Raw genomic sequence first — 21,865 nt, 5'->3', positions numbered from 1 at the left:
TTTCTTGACAACTCTTGGTCTGGCCTTATATAGCTCAATGCTTATAGCCAAGGAACCCATACATGCTAGCTTATGGAGTGTTTAAGTCATTCCATATTGACCACCAAGCAAGCTTTCTTGAATACTTGCAACAAAACCAACATGCAGAATAGTAGTGATGATGGGACATATTTTCAAGCTTCATATTTTTGCACTCATACACAAACTTGGAGCCTTTGTATCGGACATTCACTTGACAATAGGGAAGCATAGGGCCATTGTGGCCATAAAGTTTGGAGTGAAATGTGCTAGCTCTACCACTATATGTATCGTGTGCCACTCATGTAACTCAAGGCATGAAACATGCAATGCGCAATGTACTTTATGGTTCCTTTTTGAACCTTATCATTACTTTATTTTCCATTCATACGCATGCCATATCAAGGATATTGGTAAATGATAGTTACTATATTGAGCAACCAAGGAAGCCTCAAGTGATAGTTAACTTGCAAGGGCCTCTAGTTATGTCCATTGAACTACTTGTAAGCAGCACTCAAATGGAATGTTTAGGATCCTAGCCAAAGCCCACTAGAATGACTAAGGGGTGTCAAGGAATATAAAGTTACACTCATGGCCATGAGAATGTCCTTTGAGGACAACAAAAAGCACAAGGAATTTGTGATACAATAGGGGGAGATTGAATTGGTTAGAGTTGGACAAGGAGAGAGTCCTTACGGAATTGACCAACCATTCTTAGGACAACTTGGTAAGATGACTTGCCCCCCAAGAAGTGTGACTACACTAAAGAACCTATATGAGGAGTTCAAGTGAGAAAGGCTAAATCTTTCAAGGAGTTGTAGGAGACCCTAGGGTCGTGTCTTCATGGATCCTACACCTTAGTTTGGAACACCACTACAAAATAGCACAAATTATGAGTGTTCGTGAAAAATAAATGATGAAAAATACAAACACCTCAAACTCTAAATTTTGGAGAAATCGTCGAATCAAAATTTATATATTTGCTGTTTATATGATTATAAATATTTTAAAATGCAATATTTTAAACTGTATGATTTAAAATTTGAAGTTAAAAAAACAAACATTTGCAATTCGGTTTACATTAAGCCTCGGAATTACGTGAACACTCGGCACAGTACGTGGTGCTCTAGAGCAGGCAGCATGTTTCTCTCTTGCGGGAGCACCATATTTACGTGGGGTGGTTCGCATTCATGGCGGTCTTCACAGGTCTCGAGTTGCGCAGCTCCATCCGTCAGCAGTTTTGTTATACCGGATGAGAAGGCATTGCAGTTCCGGTTATGGCTCAAAGAGCTCGGACACGACGACTGTGGCCTCCGTCTGCACCGGTACCCCCCAGACAGTCCAACCCCTGGCTATGGCGTTATGGCGGGAGAAGGTGGTGTGCGGAAGGGTCAGGTTGTTGTGAAGGTTCCACTTCGAGCTTTCATGTCTGAGGAGGTAGGCGAGAGAGAGAGAGAGAGAGAGAGAGAGAGAGAGAGAGAGAGGGAGAGAGAGAGGGAGAGAGGTCTGCAAAATGTCTATGGTCTATTAGACTGGATCGTGCAATACAAGTCTGGTGAGATTTTATCGGATTATATACAAAAGGAATTGAAAGTGAAAATGAAAACTAGCGAAAACTAAGACAATGAAGGAAAGTAATAACTAATAATAAAAACTAGTTAGTGGAAGTATTTGATATTGTCCTCTCTCAAGGACTATAATTATGGCATCACAAGGCTGATCGGCCTGCACTATCTATCTCATGGACTGCTGTAGTATTTGCCGGGTATTTGCCCCACCATGTCGGGGTGAGTTGTCTTGGTGGGGACCTTTTACGAAGGGTGGTGGTGGTTTGGACCTGCTGGTGGTAAGGGAGGCTTGGTCCTGTCCATGGGGGTTTGGGGTGTATCACCTTGTAGAGAGCTATGGCTCGCTCCAAAGTAACACCTTGCAATGAAGATCTCATCTAGCTTAGGGGTGTAATCACCCTGTGGAGACTAGGGGTGCTAGTCGTCCTGCTCATCTTGGTAATGAAGTTTGGTAGTGCTCTTTGTGAAGGTGGATTTGAGGAGGTGGTTGTGTTGTCTCTCTAGAGCATCTGCCTATGTTGTCAAAATATTGGTAGGAATAGTCCCAAATAGCTATGGTCCTCATACTCCAAGACCAGCCATAGAGGTCCCAAGCCTTCTTGAAAGAGGTAGTGGTATCTCCCTGTAATGTTGCAGTATCCTATACATTGGCAAGTGTTGTACAAAATCTAGCACGTAAATACTAGAAGAGACCAAAACGTGCATGCGAATGCTGGATAGCTTTGACTTTGATTGATGCATAGCTCTTGATGGATTGTAGAGTGAAGAAAAAGGAGTGTAGTTGGGTCATCTTCTATGCAAGTACTTTGTGAATTCCACATCCGACATCCGTTCAACATCTGGCAAGTTGTGTGAAGATGAGAGGGAGAATGTGTTGTCCCCTCATTGAGAGCATAATGCTGCCTCAGGGCCTCTAGTGAAGGAGAAGCTTGAGAAGGCACCATGGCTTCATGAGGGAAAGGTATCTCAACCATTGTGAATTGGTTACATGCCATTTGCATTACTTGTACGAACCAAGCCTTCCTAATAGTTGCAAGACACTCTTTAGAAGAGCACCGATTCTGATACCATGTGAAGATATTCCAGGGCTTGCATTGAGAAAACATAGAATGTATGAACATGACTAAAACACAATAACTCAGACAGAAATACCAAATGCAGAAAGGGAGAATAGTATAATTGGAAGGGTGGATGAATACTGAATATGAATAAGTGAAGGAGATGATATAGGTGAGACGCTCATGGAGTGGATATATCCCAACCACTTACTCTTGTGAGAGCAGGCTGAGAGAGAGTGCTGGAGACTGTTGTACTCTCTGTACAAATCCCAAGTGCTGCAATACCACCATATTTGATGTAGATGCAGCCAAACTAGAGTTGAGGGTGATGTCATGCAGCAACCAGGTGGTAGTCAGTGAGTGCTAGTCAGGGATGCTGGTGCCTGAAAAACTGATGAAGTATGTGCAGAAGCTGATGACAAACTGCTGGGACAGCAAAATACAGATCAGGCTGATCAAAACACAGCAGCTCTAATGAAAATACGTATGGCCAGATGGACATCAGGTTGACAAGGCTGTCGATCAGGTTGTGAAGTCAGCAAATGATTTCACATAGCTGATTGGACAATAAAAATGCAGCAGTAGAGGCTATGGTCAGGCTGGCATTGTTTCAATGAGCCAAAAAATGCTAGACAAATATCATAAATTAGAGACAAGTTTTTGTAGCTCAATGATGCATTCTCCTGTGTTCGCATTATACTGGTGGCAGGTTTCAGGTCTAGGGGGACAGATTCCAGCCTGGCTGGACAGTCTTTCAGCCGGGGTCCAGGTTGGACAGATTCTGGCGTGGATGGACAGATTCGCATTATGCCAGTGGCAGATTTCAGCTCTAGGTGGACAGATACCAGTGGACAGTCTTTGGCAGGTTGGACATTTGCAAGTCTGAGCAGACACTTTGGAAAAGCAGATCAGCCACTTTGACAGCATTTATTGTTGTTGGTCCATTCAGCAGATCATCATCCTTCATTGCAGATTTCAGCCGTCAACCCACCTTCTACTGGCTGTCCAGCCGTAGAGGACTACAGCCATACCTGGCGACCCCAAGATAGCCTGCATTTTGTTGTAGATCTACCACATCAGCAGTTGTCACTTGTCTCCTCGATTTGTTGCATGTGTTTACTGCTTGTGCAGGCCACCCTACATCAAGACACCCTCTCCTAGCTATCACTCGACTGTTTTTAGCATGTGTTGATCAGTTTCTAGCACATTAGGGTGGTCCACTGTTGTGTTTTACCAGGTCTAGCCTCTAGACTGCTATGTTTTGGTTACCAACCTACTGCTCTTCCATTCTTAGCATTATTTCAGATTTGACTGGTGGTTACATTACTTGAGATCCGTCTCTAGTAGACGTTGCACTCTGACTACTCTCATTGCTTTGCCTTTGAGCATCTTGTACACTCTTTCCATCATTTATAGCATTCATTCATTCAGTTCAAAGTTCTATTTCTTCTCCATTTGTGTTTGTGTCATTGCATTTTGCATTTATTATGTTAGTCTAGAGCATGTTAGAGCTCCTAGGTCTCCATCAAACTTTGACGGGGCTCACAATTGGGAGATGAGAACTATAACATATTAAATGCTAACAATTCTAATCTTCCATCGGATTTTCAGCTTCCTTGGACACATTGTAAACTTGGAGCTTTGTTGAGAGGTGGTTCATGGCATCTTTTGGTGTTCCATCTTTAGCATTTCTTTGTCCTTCAATCACACCCAAGATCTAAGAGCAGGTGTTAGTGGATGTCACAGGGGCGTGAAATTTTTGAGATGCTTTGCTCTTGCTAGTAACATTTTATTAATTTAATAATCACGTGCAAGGTTGTAAGGCATATGTGATGCACATGGTAGTTCTTTCATTGTCAAGGAGGTACCGGGTGTCAAAGGAAAAAGTTGTGACAAGTTATGTCAGTTGGATTTTGGATGTGAGTTGGTGTCAGTTTTGGCGGTAGGACAGTTAATTGGCCATTAAGTGTCAGTGGTGGCACCAGGGACTAGGCATTAAGTAATTGATTAATGCTAGTTTAAAGGTCAATTAAGAATGGGGACCACTTGGGGTTGCAAATGGCCTAGCCAATTAAATTGTAGATGGACACTTTTAATTTTGGGCAAGGTAAGCTAATGCACTGTCACGTAATCCAAAAATTTGAGCCACTAGTATGGTCTGTCACACTGAGTTAGATGCCATGAAAAAGCAATATACTGTTGATTCAGATTTTGCTAATGTTCATGATTAACTTTGCAATGGTGAGAGGCATGAGCATTTTGTGCTTAGAGATGGGTTTTTGATGATGCATGAACAACTATGTATTATAAAGTAGTTGAGGCCTAGAGTGATCACTGAAAGTCATACTTCTCCGCATGCAGGATATAAAGATATCGATGCCATAGTCAAAGTAGTGGAGCATTTTTTTAATTGGCTAGCTTCGAGATATGATGTAGAGTAGTTTGTTGGGACATGCATTATATGTCATATGATGTAGAGTAGTTTGTTGGGACATGCATTATATGTCAGAGGGTAAATCATGATAGGCAAAATATGCTGGGCTTGTTGTAGCCCTTGTCTATTTTAGAAAACCTTGGTAGAGCACTACTATGGATTTTATCTTTGAGCTTTCTAGGACACCTATACAAGGAATGATGGGATATTGACTATTATTTGCAGGTTTAGCAAATAGGCCCATTTCATTCCGGCGAGGAAGAAGATAAAGGCTGATCATACGACAATTATTTTTGCAAAATATCTTTAAGTAGCATGGTATGCCAGAGTCGATCGTTAGTAATCGAGATCCTTGGATGACTAGTTTATTTTGGAAGGGGTTGTTTGAGAATATGGTTACCATACTGAAATTCTCATCATCCTTTTAATTCATAGACAGATGGTTGGACCAAAGAGTCAAATTCCAAAGTGTTGGATCTTTTGAGGTGCTAAGTATCAGACCATAAGACACAGTGGGAGCAGTACTTGTCATTGGTTGAGTTTGCATGTGAAAGTTCCATTTGAGGTTGTTGAGGGTGGCAAGAAGGTACAATCTCTTTTGCATACTAAGGATAAGATCTTTGAGGATGATCGCTATGTGGAAAGCTTAGATGCAGTCTTTGCAAAGATAAAGTATGCACTTTAGAGATCATATGAAAAGCAAAAGAGGGCAACTGATCACCATAGATGTGATTTACAATTTGCAAAGGGCAATTATGTATTGTTGCATTTTGAAAAGGCAAGGTTAAAAAAGATGAAAGGAAGAGAGAGATTGTATCCGAAGTTAAGTATGAGATATTATGGGCCCTTTTAAGTGTTGGAGAGGATCAATGATGTTACATATTGATTGAAATTACCTCCACATTGGCAGATACACAATGCCTTTCATGTGAGTTTATTGAGGCCTTTTCGTGGTGATATGCTAGAATATGTATCTACTGAAACTCAGTTTGAAGTTGAGGAGCTAGATGAGATCTTAGTACCTGAGCAGATTTTGGCACATAAGAAAAGAGGGGTAAAGTTGACAGAAGATATTTGGTGAAGTTTCATAATTATTCACCAATGGATGAAAGAGGATGACTTGGCAGACCATCCTCAGTTGTTGCAACTTTACCTAGATGCCTTTCAGTTAGAGCCGAATTTGAGGCTTGGTGAGATTCGACAGAGTAGGGGTCCAGAGCAATGCCTGATGCTCAAGGGGGAGGTAGGACTTCCACTCCTCCGGTTTTGGACAACTCTTGTATGCAATGAATATTGGATGTATTCAACATGCATCCAAGGTACTGTGTTGATAGTATGTCTGCCATGAGGTTACTACTTAGTGTACTAGTCACTATGAGAAGTATGCAGATAAGTATGGTTGTTACTGTGGCTTTGAGACTATACTTATATATGAGTTTTTGCATTAGTTTGGGATCAAATATTTGATCAGCTTGAGCTCAGTTTTTGATCAATCAGAGATCAATTTATGGTCACTTTTGGATCAGTTATTGCATCAGTTTCTGATCAGTTTTTGCATTCAGTTTGTGATTAGCTTGGGATCACATTTGCAGCAGTTTGTGATTAGTTTTCAGATCAGCATATGACAGTTTATGCTTAGTTTTCAATGGTTATCAGCTAGTTCCATGGATAGCATCATGTTTACTGAATGCCATTGATAGTTTCAACCATAGTTTATATCGAGTATATGCTTTACTATGGTTGTGTGGTCAGAGTTGAGAAACATGAGTTATGGATGCATCCGATGAGTTTCTAGCAACAGTTCTAAATGATTTTTCAATTTTATGTCATGTTTATGCTGGATGGAAATTTTCAGCAAGTTTTGGGCATATGGAATGGTTAGACAGCAATGGCCAATGTCATGACTATGATGCCTCATGGAAATTTTAGTGCAGTGTAGTTTTGCTTGACACAAGGTAGTGTAATTGAGAATGAAATCAGGGATTTCAAGGGGGAGGTTTGTCACGGGGATGAAATTTTTGAGATGCTTTGCTCTTGCTAGTAACATTTGATTAATTTAATAATCAAATGTGCAAGGTTGTAAGACACATGTGATGCACATGGCAGTTCTTTCATGGTAATAGGCCAAGGACCTGAAGAAGGTAGTGGGGATCAAAGGCAAAACTTGCGACAAGTTATGCCAATTGGGTTTTGGATGTCAACTGGTGTCAGTTTTGGCCTTAGGATAGTTAATTGGCCATTAAGTGTCAGTGGTGACACTAGGGCCTAGGCATTAAGTAATTAATTAATACCAATCCAAAGGCCAACTAAGGCTGGGGACCACTTGGGGTTGCAAATGGTCTAGCTGATTAAATTGTGGATGGGCACTTTTAATTTTGGGCAGGGTTAGAAGGGTTGAAATTAATTTCTAGAATTAATTAATGGTAGAGAAGGCTGGTCGGGGCCAAGAGAGACTTATTCAATGCATTCAGTCCATGGGGGAGAGAGAGCAGGTGCTGCTGGTTAGTTTTAGGGTAGAAAATCAGTCACTTGCTGCAGGTGACAGATGCTGCCAGGAGGCCTCAGGGACCAGGCAACAGCATTTATGAGCATGTGACAACATCGGGAGGCATCACGGCAGTAGGTGACAATATTGGTTGCTTATCAGACAAGGCAGCAATCGGATTTGGGATTTCTCCTGCACGGAAACTCAAATATCTCTCTCATTCAGCATTCTCTCACCTTCTCTAGTCCATTCTTTGAGTATCTCAGCATTTCTCAGCTATGTGAAGAGCTTCTCAGCCAGATTTGGTGGACAGCAATGAAAATTCTGCTGTAGACCCTAATTCCCTACACCGAAATCAGTAGTTGAAATTCAAGGAATTGGCTACCACCTTGGGAGCCATCAGTTTAAGGCATTGTACAGTGAAATTAGCAGTTGAAATTCAAGGAATTGTTAGGGATTTCAGATGCCAACCCAGCCCATTTGATTCAAGGCAGCATTTGGCCAATTTGTGGTTCCATTTGTACAAGTCTTGGGTGAAGGTTAAGGGGTAATTGGCCTGAATTGCTTGTTGACTGGTTGTGATAGAAAGGGGCTTTTGGATCAGCAGAGAGATTGTGAAATCTCAATTGTACTCCATCCATGAGCAATACAAATTAAAGAAATACTGGAGGGGGCGCTAGTTTTGGGGCCAATGGGGTGTCCAATCTCCAAGGTTATTATGGTAATGTGTGCATTTCAGTTTATGTTCATTTCTTAATTGATGTAATTAAGTGCTTGATCAGGTTTTACTACTCTCTCCAGGAGAGAAGGCTAGTTTCAGTAGACATGTTTTTCTCTATCTTCTTTTGTGGTCATCTCTTGGTTGTGAGCCTTTGTCAGAGTCTGGCAATAACATCTGGTGCTCTCAACACTCTGTCAGTCAGTCCTTTGTTTGTGACAGAAGCCTTCATCATAGGCATATGAGATGGGGAAATTAGTGTTTCTCAGATCTGCCATGGCTGCCTGCCTGTCCAGCAGGCCCATGGCTTTCTTCTTGAGCAGTTGTCTCTCTTCTCTGCATTCAGTAGTGCTGGGCAGCAGATTTCAGAACTGGTGGTTGGCCACTTTTAACAGCATTTATTGCTGTTGGACCATTCAGAGCTGCCAGTTGGCCAACTGCGGGTTTGTCTCCTTATTTATAGGAGGCCCCCTCACTATACTTTTTGTCATGCTTTCACCATTGTAATTGTTTATCACGCTTTTATGACTATAACCACTAGTGTTGAATGTTACAAATGATACCTTTGTTAGATTATTGACATAATATATTACTATTCAATAGGGATATTATTTCATTGTTCACATTGTTGAACTGCAGACTGCGTATAGATGTCCTCATGTGGGACCTCTGATCGAGAGAGCAGGATTGACTCCATGGCAAGCTCTGTGTTTACATTTGTTATATGAGCGTGCTCGGGGTAAAGAAAGCTTTTGGCATCCTTATCTTGCATTGCTTCCTAAAGAAAAAGAAATGGTGGAGCTGCATCCGCTGTTATGGTCACAGGTAACACTTCAAGGTTGTCTTGTTATTTTACTGGCCTGTCAGGAGCCTTCCCTTATTATTATGAACATCAATATGGTGCAATGCTACTTTGAATGCTTGTGGCAGAGTCAGTGTGAAGAATGGCTGGCTGGATCACCCTTGCTTCATAGAATGAATGCCAGATTCCACCAATGCAGGTTGGCCCTGGCTTGAATGTCATCATAGAATGTAATTTTGTGGTACTTCTTTGCAAAAATGGACAACATTTTTAATCAACTGCTGTGATGATCATCAGTGAAGATTGTGAAGCAATCATTATAGCTGGTGCAAATGAATTATTACACGCAGGCAGTAAAGGTTTTGTAAGTGAGATGGCTGTCCGCTGGGCTGCAGCAATTTTACTGAGTCGTGCATTTTCCTTGGACCTTGATAAGCAACCAAAGGTTTTTCCTGTAATAATTGTTAACAATTCTTGAAACTAGCCTGAAGGTCAATTGCAAGGGTCTGATGGCATGGAAGGAGGCTGCTAATATCCAGAATACCCGTATGTTATTTTGTGACAGGGGACATTGATGAGTGATGGCAATTCTACTGTTCTTGTCCCTTGGGCTGATATGTTGAATCACAGCAGCATGGCGGGAAAAGAGTCATGTCTTCAATATGATGAGAGTACACAAGTTGCATTTCTGTATGCTCACAAACGCTATATTGAAGGAACTCAAGTTTTTGACTCGTATGGACCTACTTTATCTTCTTCTCAGTTATTTCTAGACTATGGCTTCTTCGATGATGAGAAACAGAACCATTCCGTTGATTTTCCGGGAGGTGCCTCATAACATATTCTGAATTGGATTATATTAGGACTTTCCAGTTTTTCTTACGGAACCTACTGAGGCGTTTTGTGATGCTTGAAAGATATCTATTCTCTGCAGGCTGTAGTCTTGGGTCCTATACATGGTAGGGCTAATGAAGCACTTCTCGACACCATCGGCCTTCCATCAAGTAATATCTTAACATTTTGTCTTTGAAACTTGACAAATGAGATAATATCGTATGTTGTTGAAGTACACACTATGAGATTATGTTGTAATGTCATTGAACATTTTTATATGAAGATGTTTGCTTGAAATAATCATATTGGTGACTGTCTTATCATTTGGCTGGTGCAGAAATGTGAGGTGTGGTTTGGTTGGCCATGCCATAAGTAGGAAGGGATTCGGGAGGAGGCCTGCATTTCTATTTTAAAAAGATATTGTTTGGATTAATTTTCTTTTATTTAGTCACGTGTCAAAATTGGCCTCAATACTCAAATTCACTTTATTGCCTAAACTCCTTCGGCTCTTGCACAGCCCTAAAAGTAACTCCTCATTAAATTAAATGAAAACAAATTTCCAGAACCTTGGTAGGACAGTCGACTCAGAAAGTTCTTTAAAGCCAAATCATTGCCATCATTGGGAAGTGACATTCTGTTGCTGCCCTTACCATCCATTGGAGTGCCATCTCCATCGTTTGCAGGATTGCCACTGCAATCATCTATAGTTGATGCCATCACTGCTGCCCTTGGAGTCACCTTTTGCTGCTGTCACCACGATCTAACAGTTGTGGTTGTCGGCTGCTGCATTTGGCTGCCGCATCCTTGGATCACTTGAGGACTGCTGTGTTTCAGCCCAGATGACCCCCTTGCAGCATTAGAGCTGCTGCATCTGACAGTTCTCTGCTATCATTGTTCTGTGAGGCATTCTACTTCAGTTTTCAACATAGAGCATTGGTGGTTTCTGAGATCAATGATCTCAAAAGTGGTGTTGAGGTGGGCCTTGATATCCGCTATAGTGGTAGACTCTTAGCTTATAATGAAAAAGTCATCAATGTATAACAAGATATAGTGATTTCCTCTAACTCAGCCTCCTTTTCCATGGCCTCACGCCACTGGGAATGCTTGAGAGCCTCTTGCCAACTCTTTGGCTCAGAGTGTGCTATGTAATTTGTCATAAAGACATACGCAAATGTAGTAATAGGTGCTAGCAGAGTAGATCTTCTAGGTCCATCCAAGAAGAATTTTGAATCCCACATGGTTTGCTGGTACCAGTGAGGTAATGGGTCCTTGGGATGAGGCCTCGGAGTAAAAGTCTTTGAATGTGTAGTACTATCACGGATGAAGTAGGATGAGGAATTGGCTCGGAGGTTGGTGCAGTGGGCCGCACTATATCCCTCTCATAAAAAACTACATCTCTTTGAACAATCATCTTGTTCGTTCGAGGATGAAACAAGTGATAGGTTTTTTGCCTTAGAGGAGTATCCTACAAGAATCAAGAGATCAGCTGGAGGATCTAGATTTCCTATTTTATGGTCAGGGGCATGCATGTAAGCACGACGCCCAAAGACTTTGAAGTGCGAAATGAGAGGTGAAGTGCCAAAGAATGTCTTGAAGGGGATTTTTTGAGAGGCCGTTGCAATGGAACACCGGTTGAGGATGTACATGGATGTGTTAACAGACTCAATCCATAGGTGCTTTCGGAGCTTTGGTGCTAGGAACAACATAGAGCGTACCATGATCATCTCACTATTTGGTTCCTATGCTCTACAACTCCATTTTGAGAAGTGGAGTTGGTAGAGGTGAGATGGCGAGAGATGCTATGCTTGTATGAAAACTTAGAAAACTTGTGGGAGGTAAACTCACCATTGCTATCACTCCTCATAGTTCCTATATAATGACCCGCCTGATTTTGCACTAGATGCACCCAAGTTGAGAAGCATGTGAAGGCATCATATTTATAAAAAGTAGATCCACATATATCTCGAGAAGTCATGCACTATCAAAAAGAAGTATAGCATGCCATTATTGGTAGTAGTGGATGTTGACCTTCAAAGATCAATGTGAATCAATCTAAGGGGCTCCTCAGCTGTATGTGAAGTATTTTGAGAGAATGGTATGCGGTACTTTTTCCCTAGTTGACAAGCTTGATAGACATCCTTGGATGGCTCGTGAGGGCTTTCAACCGTCTGATGGCATACTAGCTCATAAAGAGAGTCATACCCAAGGTATCCGAAGTGGAAATGCCAAAGGCTCTCATCATTTGTAGGCCCCCGCGTGGTGGCTAAAGCCGAAAAAGGTAGAACTCAAAGCCCTCAACAATTTGGCTAGGATAGGAAATGTGTCATCATATAGAGATCACTAGGCTGTGCGTGATGTTGTAAGTTGGATGTTGTATCTGTTGTCGATTGGCATTGTCTTTATATCTTTCTTAGACTTGTTTAATACATGACTTTAACTCCACATGGATCTTTGACAAGTTCAGCTAGATTCATAGCTGCTAGATTTTTTATTGGGTGACTCATCTAAATGTCCATTTTAGGGTGTCTTTCATAGTTGGGAAAGATGGAGTTTGCCTACTAGAGGTATGATTAACATTATTGTAGGCGAATTCAGCCAAGGGAAGTAAATCCACCCAATTATCTTGATTGTAATTGATTGTACATCAGAGATATTATTCCATGACTTGTTTTACTCTCTTTGTTTGTCCATTACTTTGAGGGTGGTTCTTGAAGAAAGATTGGTTTGGATGCTTGGGAGCTTGAGGAGACTTCTCTAAAAACTTGACACAAATTGTGGTCCTCGATTTGGAACAATGTCATTTGGTGAGAGAACGTACCAAAGAAGAACATGTATTGCCAACACTAGCCAATTTTGACGATGAGTGTCATTCAAAGGAAAGAGGCATCCAACCTAAACCCAATGATCAAATCCCAACCCCTTAGGTAGGTAACCCCCAACAAGGGAGGTAGGGTGGTAGTAAGCAAAATCAAGGGCAGTGGAGGACCCACACTACCATCGGCCAACCATCAGAGCCAACTTCGTTCTCAACTCTAGAGTCCAGAGGACATGTCTGACTAGTTAGCTAGACCACAAGCCCACCTTGTCTTTGTAGAGAAATCAAAGGAGCTTAGTCCATATTTATGAATTATCTCTTGATGAGGCGACCCACTGTAGAGACCCACTCTACCCAACTCACCTACTTGGATTGTGGATAGTGGAGTCACCCATCATATGACCCATGTTTAGGACATTTTTGTAACCTGAGCCCTTGCAGCCGGGAATGTCGGATGTGGGAATAACTCCTCGGTCAAGATCCATGGTCTTGGTCACATTAAGTTTGATACTGACAAGGGCCAAGATCTCGCTTTGCTAGGCGATGTGTACTATGTATTATGGATACCAAGAAACCTAGTATCTTCTAGATTTGAGAAAGTTCTAGAAGATTCTTTCGAAGGTTCTAGAACAACACTTGCATTGGTGCTTATATCAGAATTGCTTATGTCATCATCTTGCCTTGTCTTGTATCGTGAACCTAGTCTTTTTATAAACATCATTGTATCAAATCGTGTAAAGAATCATGTATTGAGAAATATATTGTTGTACTCTATTTTCTCATAATACAGAATTAAGTTCTCCTTCTTCTTCGGCTTCAAATTAATCTCTTGCAATGTGTAAGGCGACAATCCTTGTTCTTGCCAAGTTTTTGTTGCCCTCATAACAACTTGGCAAGACTACACTTGACCTCACCTAGTTGTGATGGATACAGTGATGGAAAGTGTCATCACCACTTTATAAAATATTTAAGAACAAATTCAAGAGCTTCGTGAGAGTTATGCACGATTACAAGCAGAGAAACCTTGAGCTTTGGGATTAGCCATCCAAGATTTTCCAAATCAATTCCAAGAACTCCGAGAGGCAAGTCTACATCAGGAAGGTCTTTCAACATCTTGTAGTTGCCCTTCTAGTTACAACAAAGGAGCCAAAGTTTAGCAAATTTAAAAAATTCAATAGATCAAGATTAAATCATAGAGATTTTTTATAGCAGGTGTGGTTGCTCATCTACATGTAACCTAAATGCTATCCTGATGATGCTTCTCAAGTGGGGCTTATCAACACACTCCTCTCAGGTATAATCCTCTCTTGGTTTGCACCCTTACTTAAGAATGAATCTCCTTTATGTTACGATTTCAAAACTTTTGTTCGAGAATTCTCAGCTATCTTCAAAGACACTGATAGAGCTAGAGTTGTCGAGACTAAAATAAAAGTCTATGTCAATGATCTAGATCGGTGTTAGTTTATACATTTGGACACTGATAGAGTTCTAACAAGAGGTTGCAAGTACAAAGCTATACTATGCCCTCATTTCTAGGAAACATTGATATCCAACCCATAGAAGGGGGCCATGCGGTTAGATGAAAATCAAGAACTCTTAGAAGGCCCCTCCTTATTTAATGAGGCTACTTCAAGTTTTATGTTGTTGGTAAGAGTTTATATACCACATCGACAACTAGATGTTAAAGCACTTTTGGACTCAATGTAGTCATCATTGGTCTATCTCGGCTCAAACTACACAATCCTAGTGTCAATTGGAAAACTCAAAAAGTTGAACTAAGATTGGCACAATTTACTAAAAGAGAGAACGCAAGATCCATTTGGGCAAAGGTATTCATAAGAGCAACCAAGAAAAGTCTTAGTTTTCTAATATATGCTTTGTCAGTTGAACGGGTGAGACTAACAAAGCAATGCAAGCTCTCCCACTCCAATATCATGATTATCAAGATGTATTTAAAAATGAAAAAGTTGATATGCTTGTTAAGCACTGATCTTATGATTGTGACATTGAGTTGTATGAGGGAGCTCAATTACCCTTTGCCTCAATCTATAAGCTATCTGAAGATGAAATGTATAGTACCATGTGGATAAATCAACCCCCTCTCAAATCATGGAAGTCGATAGTATAGGAGAAGAAGCTCACGATAGCTATTTGGTGCTCAAAACTCGTATGAAGTAGTGCATGTAGAAGCAACTCAATTGGAAGAGCCGTGTTGGAGAAGTTGTGGATATATGCTAGGATTTGCAAAAGAAAACATAGAGTGTGATAGTGTATGACCATGATTGAAACATAGTGAACTCAAACACTAAAGCAAAAATACAAAAATGAAGATAAATAAATAATGAATGATTAAATGAATGAAAGGTATTGAATAATGAATGAATGTGTACAGAATGCTCAATGACAGAGTTGTCCAATGGTTGATGACTCTTATGGGAGCAGGCTGAGGGAGATATCAATGTGTGTCATCCACTAGAGATGGATCACAAGATCAATAACCACTAGTCAGAGTAGAGGCTGATGAAGAAAAGGGCTATAAACACAAAAATGACTTGCTACAAATGATGATAGTGTTAGCAAGTTGGAGAAAAATGTAGCTAAAGGAGTTGCCAAGCTAAAGGACGATGGCTAGAGATGATTGTCGCAATAGGATGAATGGAGAGGACAACAATAACTAGAGCAAAATACAACTTGAAGAAGTCATGAAGATGAAGGCAACAACTATGGATGGCAAATGTAGGAGTTGAAATTAATGACAATAGCAAGCTAGGATGAAATGCAAAAAAGTAACTAGATTGATGGGTGCTAATTGAGGATCACCAAGGTATTGAGCTAAAAATGCATGACAAATTGATTAGCTCTTTAAAATAGCCCCTAAACATGTAAATTACTAAAAGTTTCGTTAAATGGTGCACAGTCCTAGAGAGTTTTTGTGTCCCATAATGCATGGATGATTGTGTTGTTAGACAGTGTCATTTCCTAGACAATCGTCAGCAGTCGGACATCAGGCAGGTACAGGTGCCACGTGGCACAGCAGGTACAGACGTCCTAGTTTGCTGTAGTCGGACAGATTCTGCAGTATTTTATGTGCAGTCAGCTGTGATTGCTATTCTTTTTGGCTATTTACCTGCTGCTGTGATTGCTATTCTTTTTGGCTATTTACAGCCAGTTGGTGGCACACTCCAGTCATTATCATTATTCAGTGATTTCAGATTCTGATCTTGAAGATCTGTTGGCTGAGACAGACTGTACTCAAGCTGACGGAGATCGAGGTCATCAAGTTGGAGACATACACAGATATTTCCTTTGCCCCCTTGTGTATTTCTGCACTCTTATACAACATACTACACTGCAGATTTTCTGCATTTACACTGTTTCCTTTTCTCTCTCTTTTTTTTTTCGTAAAAGGTTCCTTTTCTCTCTCTCTCTCTTCTCTTTGTGTTCACTCTCTCTCAGTCATTGTCCTACGCTTCCGCATCGCTGCACTCTGACATGGTATCAGAGTGGTGAAGATGGACTGACTGAGGGCTGAACCTATTTGAAGAGGAGATTTCAGCACGACACAAGGCTGCGTTTCCAGGTTTCGAGGGCGAGTGGGAGGGCTGTGCATTGGATCAAGGCTGAAGCGAGCGTGGGCGTGTGGAAAAGGAGTCTAATTGGTGAATTTGCTGTAGGTTATTGCTGTTCGAAGGGGAGGAAGGTTGCGTTTGAGGCCTTCCATTGCAGATTTTACCTTTTCATCGCCTCCGGCGGGTGAAGAAGGTTTGGGCGGTGGAGGAATCAGACCTAGAAGGCTGCGTTTTCACAGTCAGAGGGGGCTTCTTTTTGCGTTTGTGCAGGTATTGCAAGTTAGCATGTCTACAAAGACTGATTTGGAGTTCCAGGCGATCATGGATAGGAAGGTGCCTGTCCTATCGGCTCTTCCAACGGATCAAAAGCTTGATGGTGACAATTATCGCATTTGGTGGGTGATGATGTTGGCCATTTTAGAGTCTTATGATTTGGCGGAACTGGTGATGGAGGAGATTAACAGGCCCTCGGTGAAGGATGAGTCTAAACTCTCTTCCAATGCTCGTGCAGAGTTGACCAAGGCCCTAGTCTCATTGGGACAAACTGAATGTCAGGATTCGATCTTTTCTGTTTCTGTTTTGCACCACAGCCGTGATAGCTCACATCGAGCACTTGACGGTGGCTCGTGAGATATGGTTGCAGCTCGACTAGGTGTACAACCGGATGACCCTGATGAAGAGGGTTTCTTTGGAGGTGTAGATGTGGACTTTGTCCGTGAATAAGTTTTCTTCACCTTGGGAACACATCAACAAGCTTCGGCAGCTTTAGATGCAGGTTCAAAATGCGGGGAAGCCTATTTTCTCTAAAGACATGGCGATCACTTTACTATCCCAGTTGCCGCCACGATTTGGTACTTTTTATTCCGCTCTTATTGCTTTAGGGCGGGAGTCGACTCTTCGGTGGGAAGAGTTGGTTCCTATGGTCTTGGACCAGGACGAATAATTGAAGGGACAGAATGCTTCCAAATCAGAGGCATTGGTTGGTCAAGCCTCTCAGAAGAAGGGGAAGGACCAAAAGAAGAAGAAGGAGGACAACAAATCCAAGAAGGACAAGGAGAAGGAATCAACTTGCCATATTTGTGGAAAGACCGGTCATTGGAAGAAAGATTGCCCCGACAAAGACAAGAAGGATACCAAGAAGGACACGAAGGACTCTGGAGCGGTGGCTGTATCCTCATGAATTGCTTTTCTACAATTAGTAGTCATTGAGGACTCTACACCGACAACTTCTGATGCTGCGATGACAGCTCCCCAGGCTAGAGAGTGGATTGTGGACAGTGGTGCCTCCCGGCACGTGACTCATTCCGTTGGTGTTGCCCATTTGCGACCTTCGCGTGGGCAGATTCTCATTGGAGACAGCTCTTCCGTGTCTATTGTTGTGCGGGGTGAGATGCAGCTTATTCCAGATGGACGTGGTGGTACCCACACCTCTGAGGTGTTGCATTTGCCAGGATTAGGGTATCATTTACTTTTGGTTCATAAGATTTGTGCTCTTGGCCTCTTGGTGGAGTTTGATAGTGATACTGTTAGAGTCCTTGATCGTGGATCGAGGAAGGTTCTCTCTGCAGGGTATGAGGAGAATGGAGTCTACAAATTGAAGTCTTCTTCAGCTCTTACTTTTCTTCTTACTTCTCAGACATAGTCTGAGCTATGGCATGCTCGCTTTGGCCACTTGAACTACAAGTACCTTCGGAAGGCGTCGCGAGGGTCGTTTGTCCGAGGCTTGCCAAACACAGTGATGGTCTTGGACCAGGAGGAACAATTGAAGGGACATAATGCTTCCAAATCGGAGGCATTGGTTGGTCAAGCCTCTCAGAAGAAGGGAAAGGACCAAAAGAAGAAGAAGGATAACAAATCCAAGAAGGACAAGGAGAAGGAATCAACTTGTCATATTTGTGGAAAGACCGATCATTGGAAGAAGGATTGCCCTGACAAAGACAAGAAGGATACCAAGAAGAAGGACACGAAGGTCTCTGGAGCGGTGGCTGTATCCTCATCAGCTGTTTTTCTACAATTAGTAGTCATTGAGGACTCTACACCGACAACTTCTGATGCTGCGATGACAGCTCCCCAGGCTCGAGAGTGGATTGTGGACAGTGGTGCCTCCTGGCACATGACTCCTTCTTCGGTTGGTGTTGCCCATTTGCGACCTTCGCGTGGGCAGATTCTCATTGGAGACAGCTCTTCCGTGTCTATTGCTGCGCGGGGTGAGATGCAGCTTATTCCAGATGGACGTGGTGGTACCCACACCTCTGAGGTGTTGCATGTGCCAGGATTAGGGTATCATTTACTTTTGGTTCATAAGATTTGTGCTCTTGGCCTCTTGGTGGAGTTTGATAGTGATACTGTTAGAGTCCTTGATTGTGGATCGAGGAAGGTTCTCTCTGCAGGGTATGAGGAGAATGGAGTCTACAAATTGAAGTCTTCTTCAGCTCTTACTTTTCTTCTTACTTCTCAGACATAGTCTGAGCTATGGCATGCTTGCTTTGGCCACTTGAACTACAAGTACCTTCGGAAGGCGTCGCGAGGGTCGTTTGTCCGAGGCTTGCCAGACATAGTGATGGTCTTGGACCAGGAGGAACAATTGAAGGGACAGAATGCTTCCAAATCGGAGGCATTGGTTGGTCAAGCCTCTCAGAAGAAGGGAAAGGACCAAAAGAAGAAGGAGGATAACAAATCCAAGAAGGACAAGGAGAAGGAATCAACTTGTCATATTTGTGGAAAGACCGATCATTGGAAGAAGGATTGCCCTGACAAAGACAAGAAGGATACCAAGAAGAAGGACACGAAGGTCTCTGGAGCGGTGGCTGTATCCTCATCAGCTGCTTTTCTACAATTAGTAGTCATTGAGGACTCTACACCGACAACTTCTGATGCTGCGATGACAGCTCCCCAGGCTCGAGAGTGGATTGTGGATAGTGGTGCCTCCTGGCACATGACTCCTTCTTCGGTTGGTGTTGTCCATTTGCGACCTTCGCGTGGGCAGATTCTCATTGGAGACAGCTCTTCCGTGTCTATTGTTGCGCGGGGTGAGATGCAGCTTATTCCAGATGGACGTGGTGGTACCCACACCTCTGAGGTGTTGCATTTGCCAGGATTAGGGTATCATTTACTTTTGGTTCATAAGATTTGTGCTCTTGGCCTCTTGGTGGAGTTTGATAGTGATACTGTTAGAGTCCTTGATCGTGGATCGAGGAAGGTTCTCTCTGCAGGGTATGAGGAGAATGGAGTCTACAAATTGAAGTCTTCTTCAGCTCTTACTTCTCTTCTTCTTACTTCTCAGACACAGTCTGAGCTATGGCATGCTCGCTTTGGCCACTTGAACTACGAGTACCTTCGGAAGGCGTCGTGAGGGTCGTTTGTCCGAGACTTGCCAGACACAGTGATGAGCCATCAGCCATGTGTCTCCTGCATTCGTGGGAAACTGCATCGGGATGTGATTCCCAACAAAGCTTCTAGGCGGTCTACTTCACCCATGGAGCTTGTATCTACGGATCTTTGTGGCCTAATGAGGACCGAGTCCCTGAAGGGGAGCTTGTACTTCATGTTGATCGTAGATGACTACAGCAGGATGACTTGGGCCTATTTCTTGACTTTGAAGTTGGAGACTTTCTCTCATTTCAAGGATTGGCTTCTTTTTGAGGAGAACCATTCTGGCCGGCGATTGAAGACCTTGCGTTCAGACAAGGGAGGTGAATTTATGTCTAATGAGTTTGCTCGTTTTTGTGCAAATAGGGGCATTCACCAGGAGTTTGCTAACACCAACACTCCCCAAGAGAATGGCATTTTGGAGCGGAAGAACTGAAGTGTGATTGAGATGACACCTCATTTTCTGTGGGCCGAGGCAGTGGCTACCGCAGTTCACATCCTTAATCAATCTCCCACTTCAGCCGTTGATAGGATGACACCTTTTGAGGCTTACTTCGGGACTAAGCCTGATGTCTCTTATTTCAGGATCTTTGGGTGTGACGCTTATGTGCACATTCCGAAGATGCAGCGTGAAAAGTTCGAGACGGCTTTCCGACGACAGGTTTTTGTTGGCTATAGCTCCCAATTCCAAGGTTATCGTTTGTTTGATCCCGTTAAGCGGGATGTCTACACGAGCCGAGATGTGCAGTTCGTGGAAGTACCGGCCATAGAGGGGGGTGAGGAGCATCCCGTCCTTGGAGATCCAGGGGAGAGTTGGGCTCCCGAGACAGTTTCTTTGAACCTACAGCCTCTTGATGGAGATTCTTCTTCGGATTCAGAGTCTTCTCTTCCATCGGCCATCCTCGAGGAGCCTTTGTTAGTGGATGTTCCTGAGTCTTCAGCAGATGGAGAACGACGGGGAGAGGTTCGTCCTCCTCCTCGTTGGGCCCGTGATACCCTCCGAGATTCAGGGATCGAGGGGGTCCCCGAGGAGTGGGAACCGCAGGATGGACCGAGGAGGTCACGGAGGAACCAAGCACATTCTTCGGAGCTTGTTTGCTCCAACTATTGTTTGCTGACCCGTGTTATGCAAGATCGAGAGCTCACTTTAGTGAAGGAAGCTTTGCAGTCTGATCATTGGCGGAAGGCCATGAAAGCCGAGTTGGAGGCTATTGAGAGGAATGGCACTTGGTCTCTTGTGCCTCGTCCCTCTCACAAGAAGGTGATTGGTGTCAAGTGGGCCCTCAAGAAAGACCAAGTACCTTAGCGATGGTTCTTTGGACAAGCACAAGGCTTGCCTTGTTGCTAAAGGTTTTGCTCAGCGTGCGCCCAGGTATTGATTTCCATGATACTTTTGCCTCCACTGCTCGTATGGCGACTATTCGAGCTGTTCTTGCCTTGGCTGGCCATAGGAGATGGCCCGTTTATCAGTTGGATGTGAAGTCGGCCTTTTTGAATGGTGACTTGCAGGAGGAGATCTATATTGAGCAGCCTCCTGGCTTTGGATCCTCGGATGGGCAAGTTTATAGGTTGAAGAAGGCCTTGTATGGCCTCAAGTAGGCTCCCCGTGCATGGAACTAGAAGATTGACTCGTTTCTTTAGTCGAAGTCGGGATATTGGTGCTCCAAGGCCGATCCACAGCTTTATGTGCATACTTCCGAGGTTGGTCATGTGTTGTTTGTGTTGTATGTTGATGATTTGATTTTGACAGGGGATCATGCACAGAAGGTCCGAGAGACTGAGACAGCTTTACATTAGGCATTCGAGATGACGGATTTGGGGCTTCTTCATTTCTTCTTGGGTCACGAGATTTATCAATCTCCGAGGGGGATTTTCATCTCTCAACAGCGGTACATTCAAGAGCTCTTGGTGACTTTTGCGATGGAGACTTGTCGGCCCATTACTACTCCTATGGATCCGAATTGGAAGGCCACTTCACACTCAGATTCTCCCGTGATGGATGCTTCACGCTTCCGTTAGTTGATTGGATCCTTGATTTGGCTTCTCAACACTCGTGCTGATCTTTGTTTTGCTGTGGGTCTTTTGGCAGGGTTCATGACGGAACCCAAATAGGTGCATTGGTAGGCTGCCCTGAGGATTCTTCGGTATTTGAGGGGGACCTCTAACTTAGAGATTTCTTATCCCACAGGTACAGA

General features: G+C 43.0%; 1 protein-coding gene across 3 annotated transcripts in view; it reads left to right on the top strand.

Annotated features, from left to right (window-relative positions):
• Window positions 1-1,116: 1,116 nt before the first annotated feature.
• Window positions 1,117-21,865, top strand: part of LOC148009749 (fructose-bisphosphate aldolase-lysine N-methyltransferase, chloroplastic-like) — a 60,968-nt gene continuing 40,219 nt past the window's right edge. The window contains exons 1-6 of one of the 3 annotated variants that reach the window (XM_087673285.1): window positions 1,117-1,413; window positions 8,921-9,106; window positions 9,212-9,282; window positions 9,381-9,528; window positions 9,649-9,907; window positions 10,019-10,087. In XM_087673285.1, coding sequence (XP_087529411.1) covers window positions 1,159-1,413; window positions 8,921-9,106; window positions 9,212-9,282; window positions 9,381-9,528; window positions 9,649-9,907; window positions 10,019-10,087 — 988 coding nt within the window. In that variant the 5' untranslated portion in view covers window positions 1,117-1,158. Of the gene's footprint in view, window positions 1,456-8,920; window positions 9,107-9,211; window positions 9,283-9,380; window positions 9,529-9,648; window positions 9,908-10,018; window positions 10,088-21,865 lie in introns of all 3 variants that reach the window. The other 2 variants (XM_087673284.1, XM_087673283.1) reach the window with 2 other exon arrangements.

Source organism: Lygodium microphyllum, chromosome 30 (genome assembly GCF_053477565.2).
Source record: "Lygodium microphyllum isolate KBCC chromosome 30, Lygodium_microphyllum_v1.1.10, whole genome shotgun sequence".
Classification (NCBI taxonomy): domain Eukaryota; kingdom Viridiplantae; phylum Streptophyta; class Polypodiopsida; order Schizaeales; family Lygodiaceae; genus Lygodium; species Lygodium microphyllum.
Note: the sequence above shows the minus strand (reverse complement) of the source record. Positions and strands in the feature narration are given on the sequence as shown.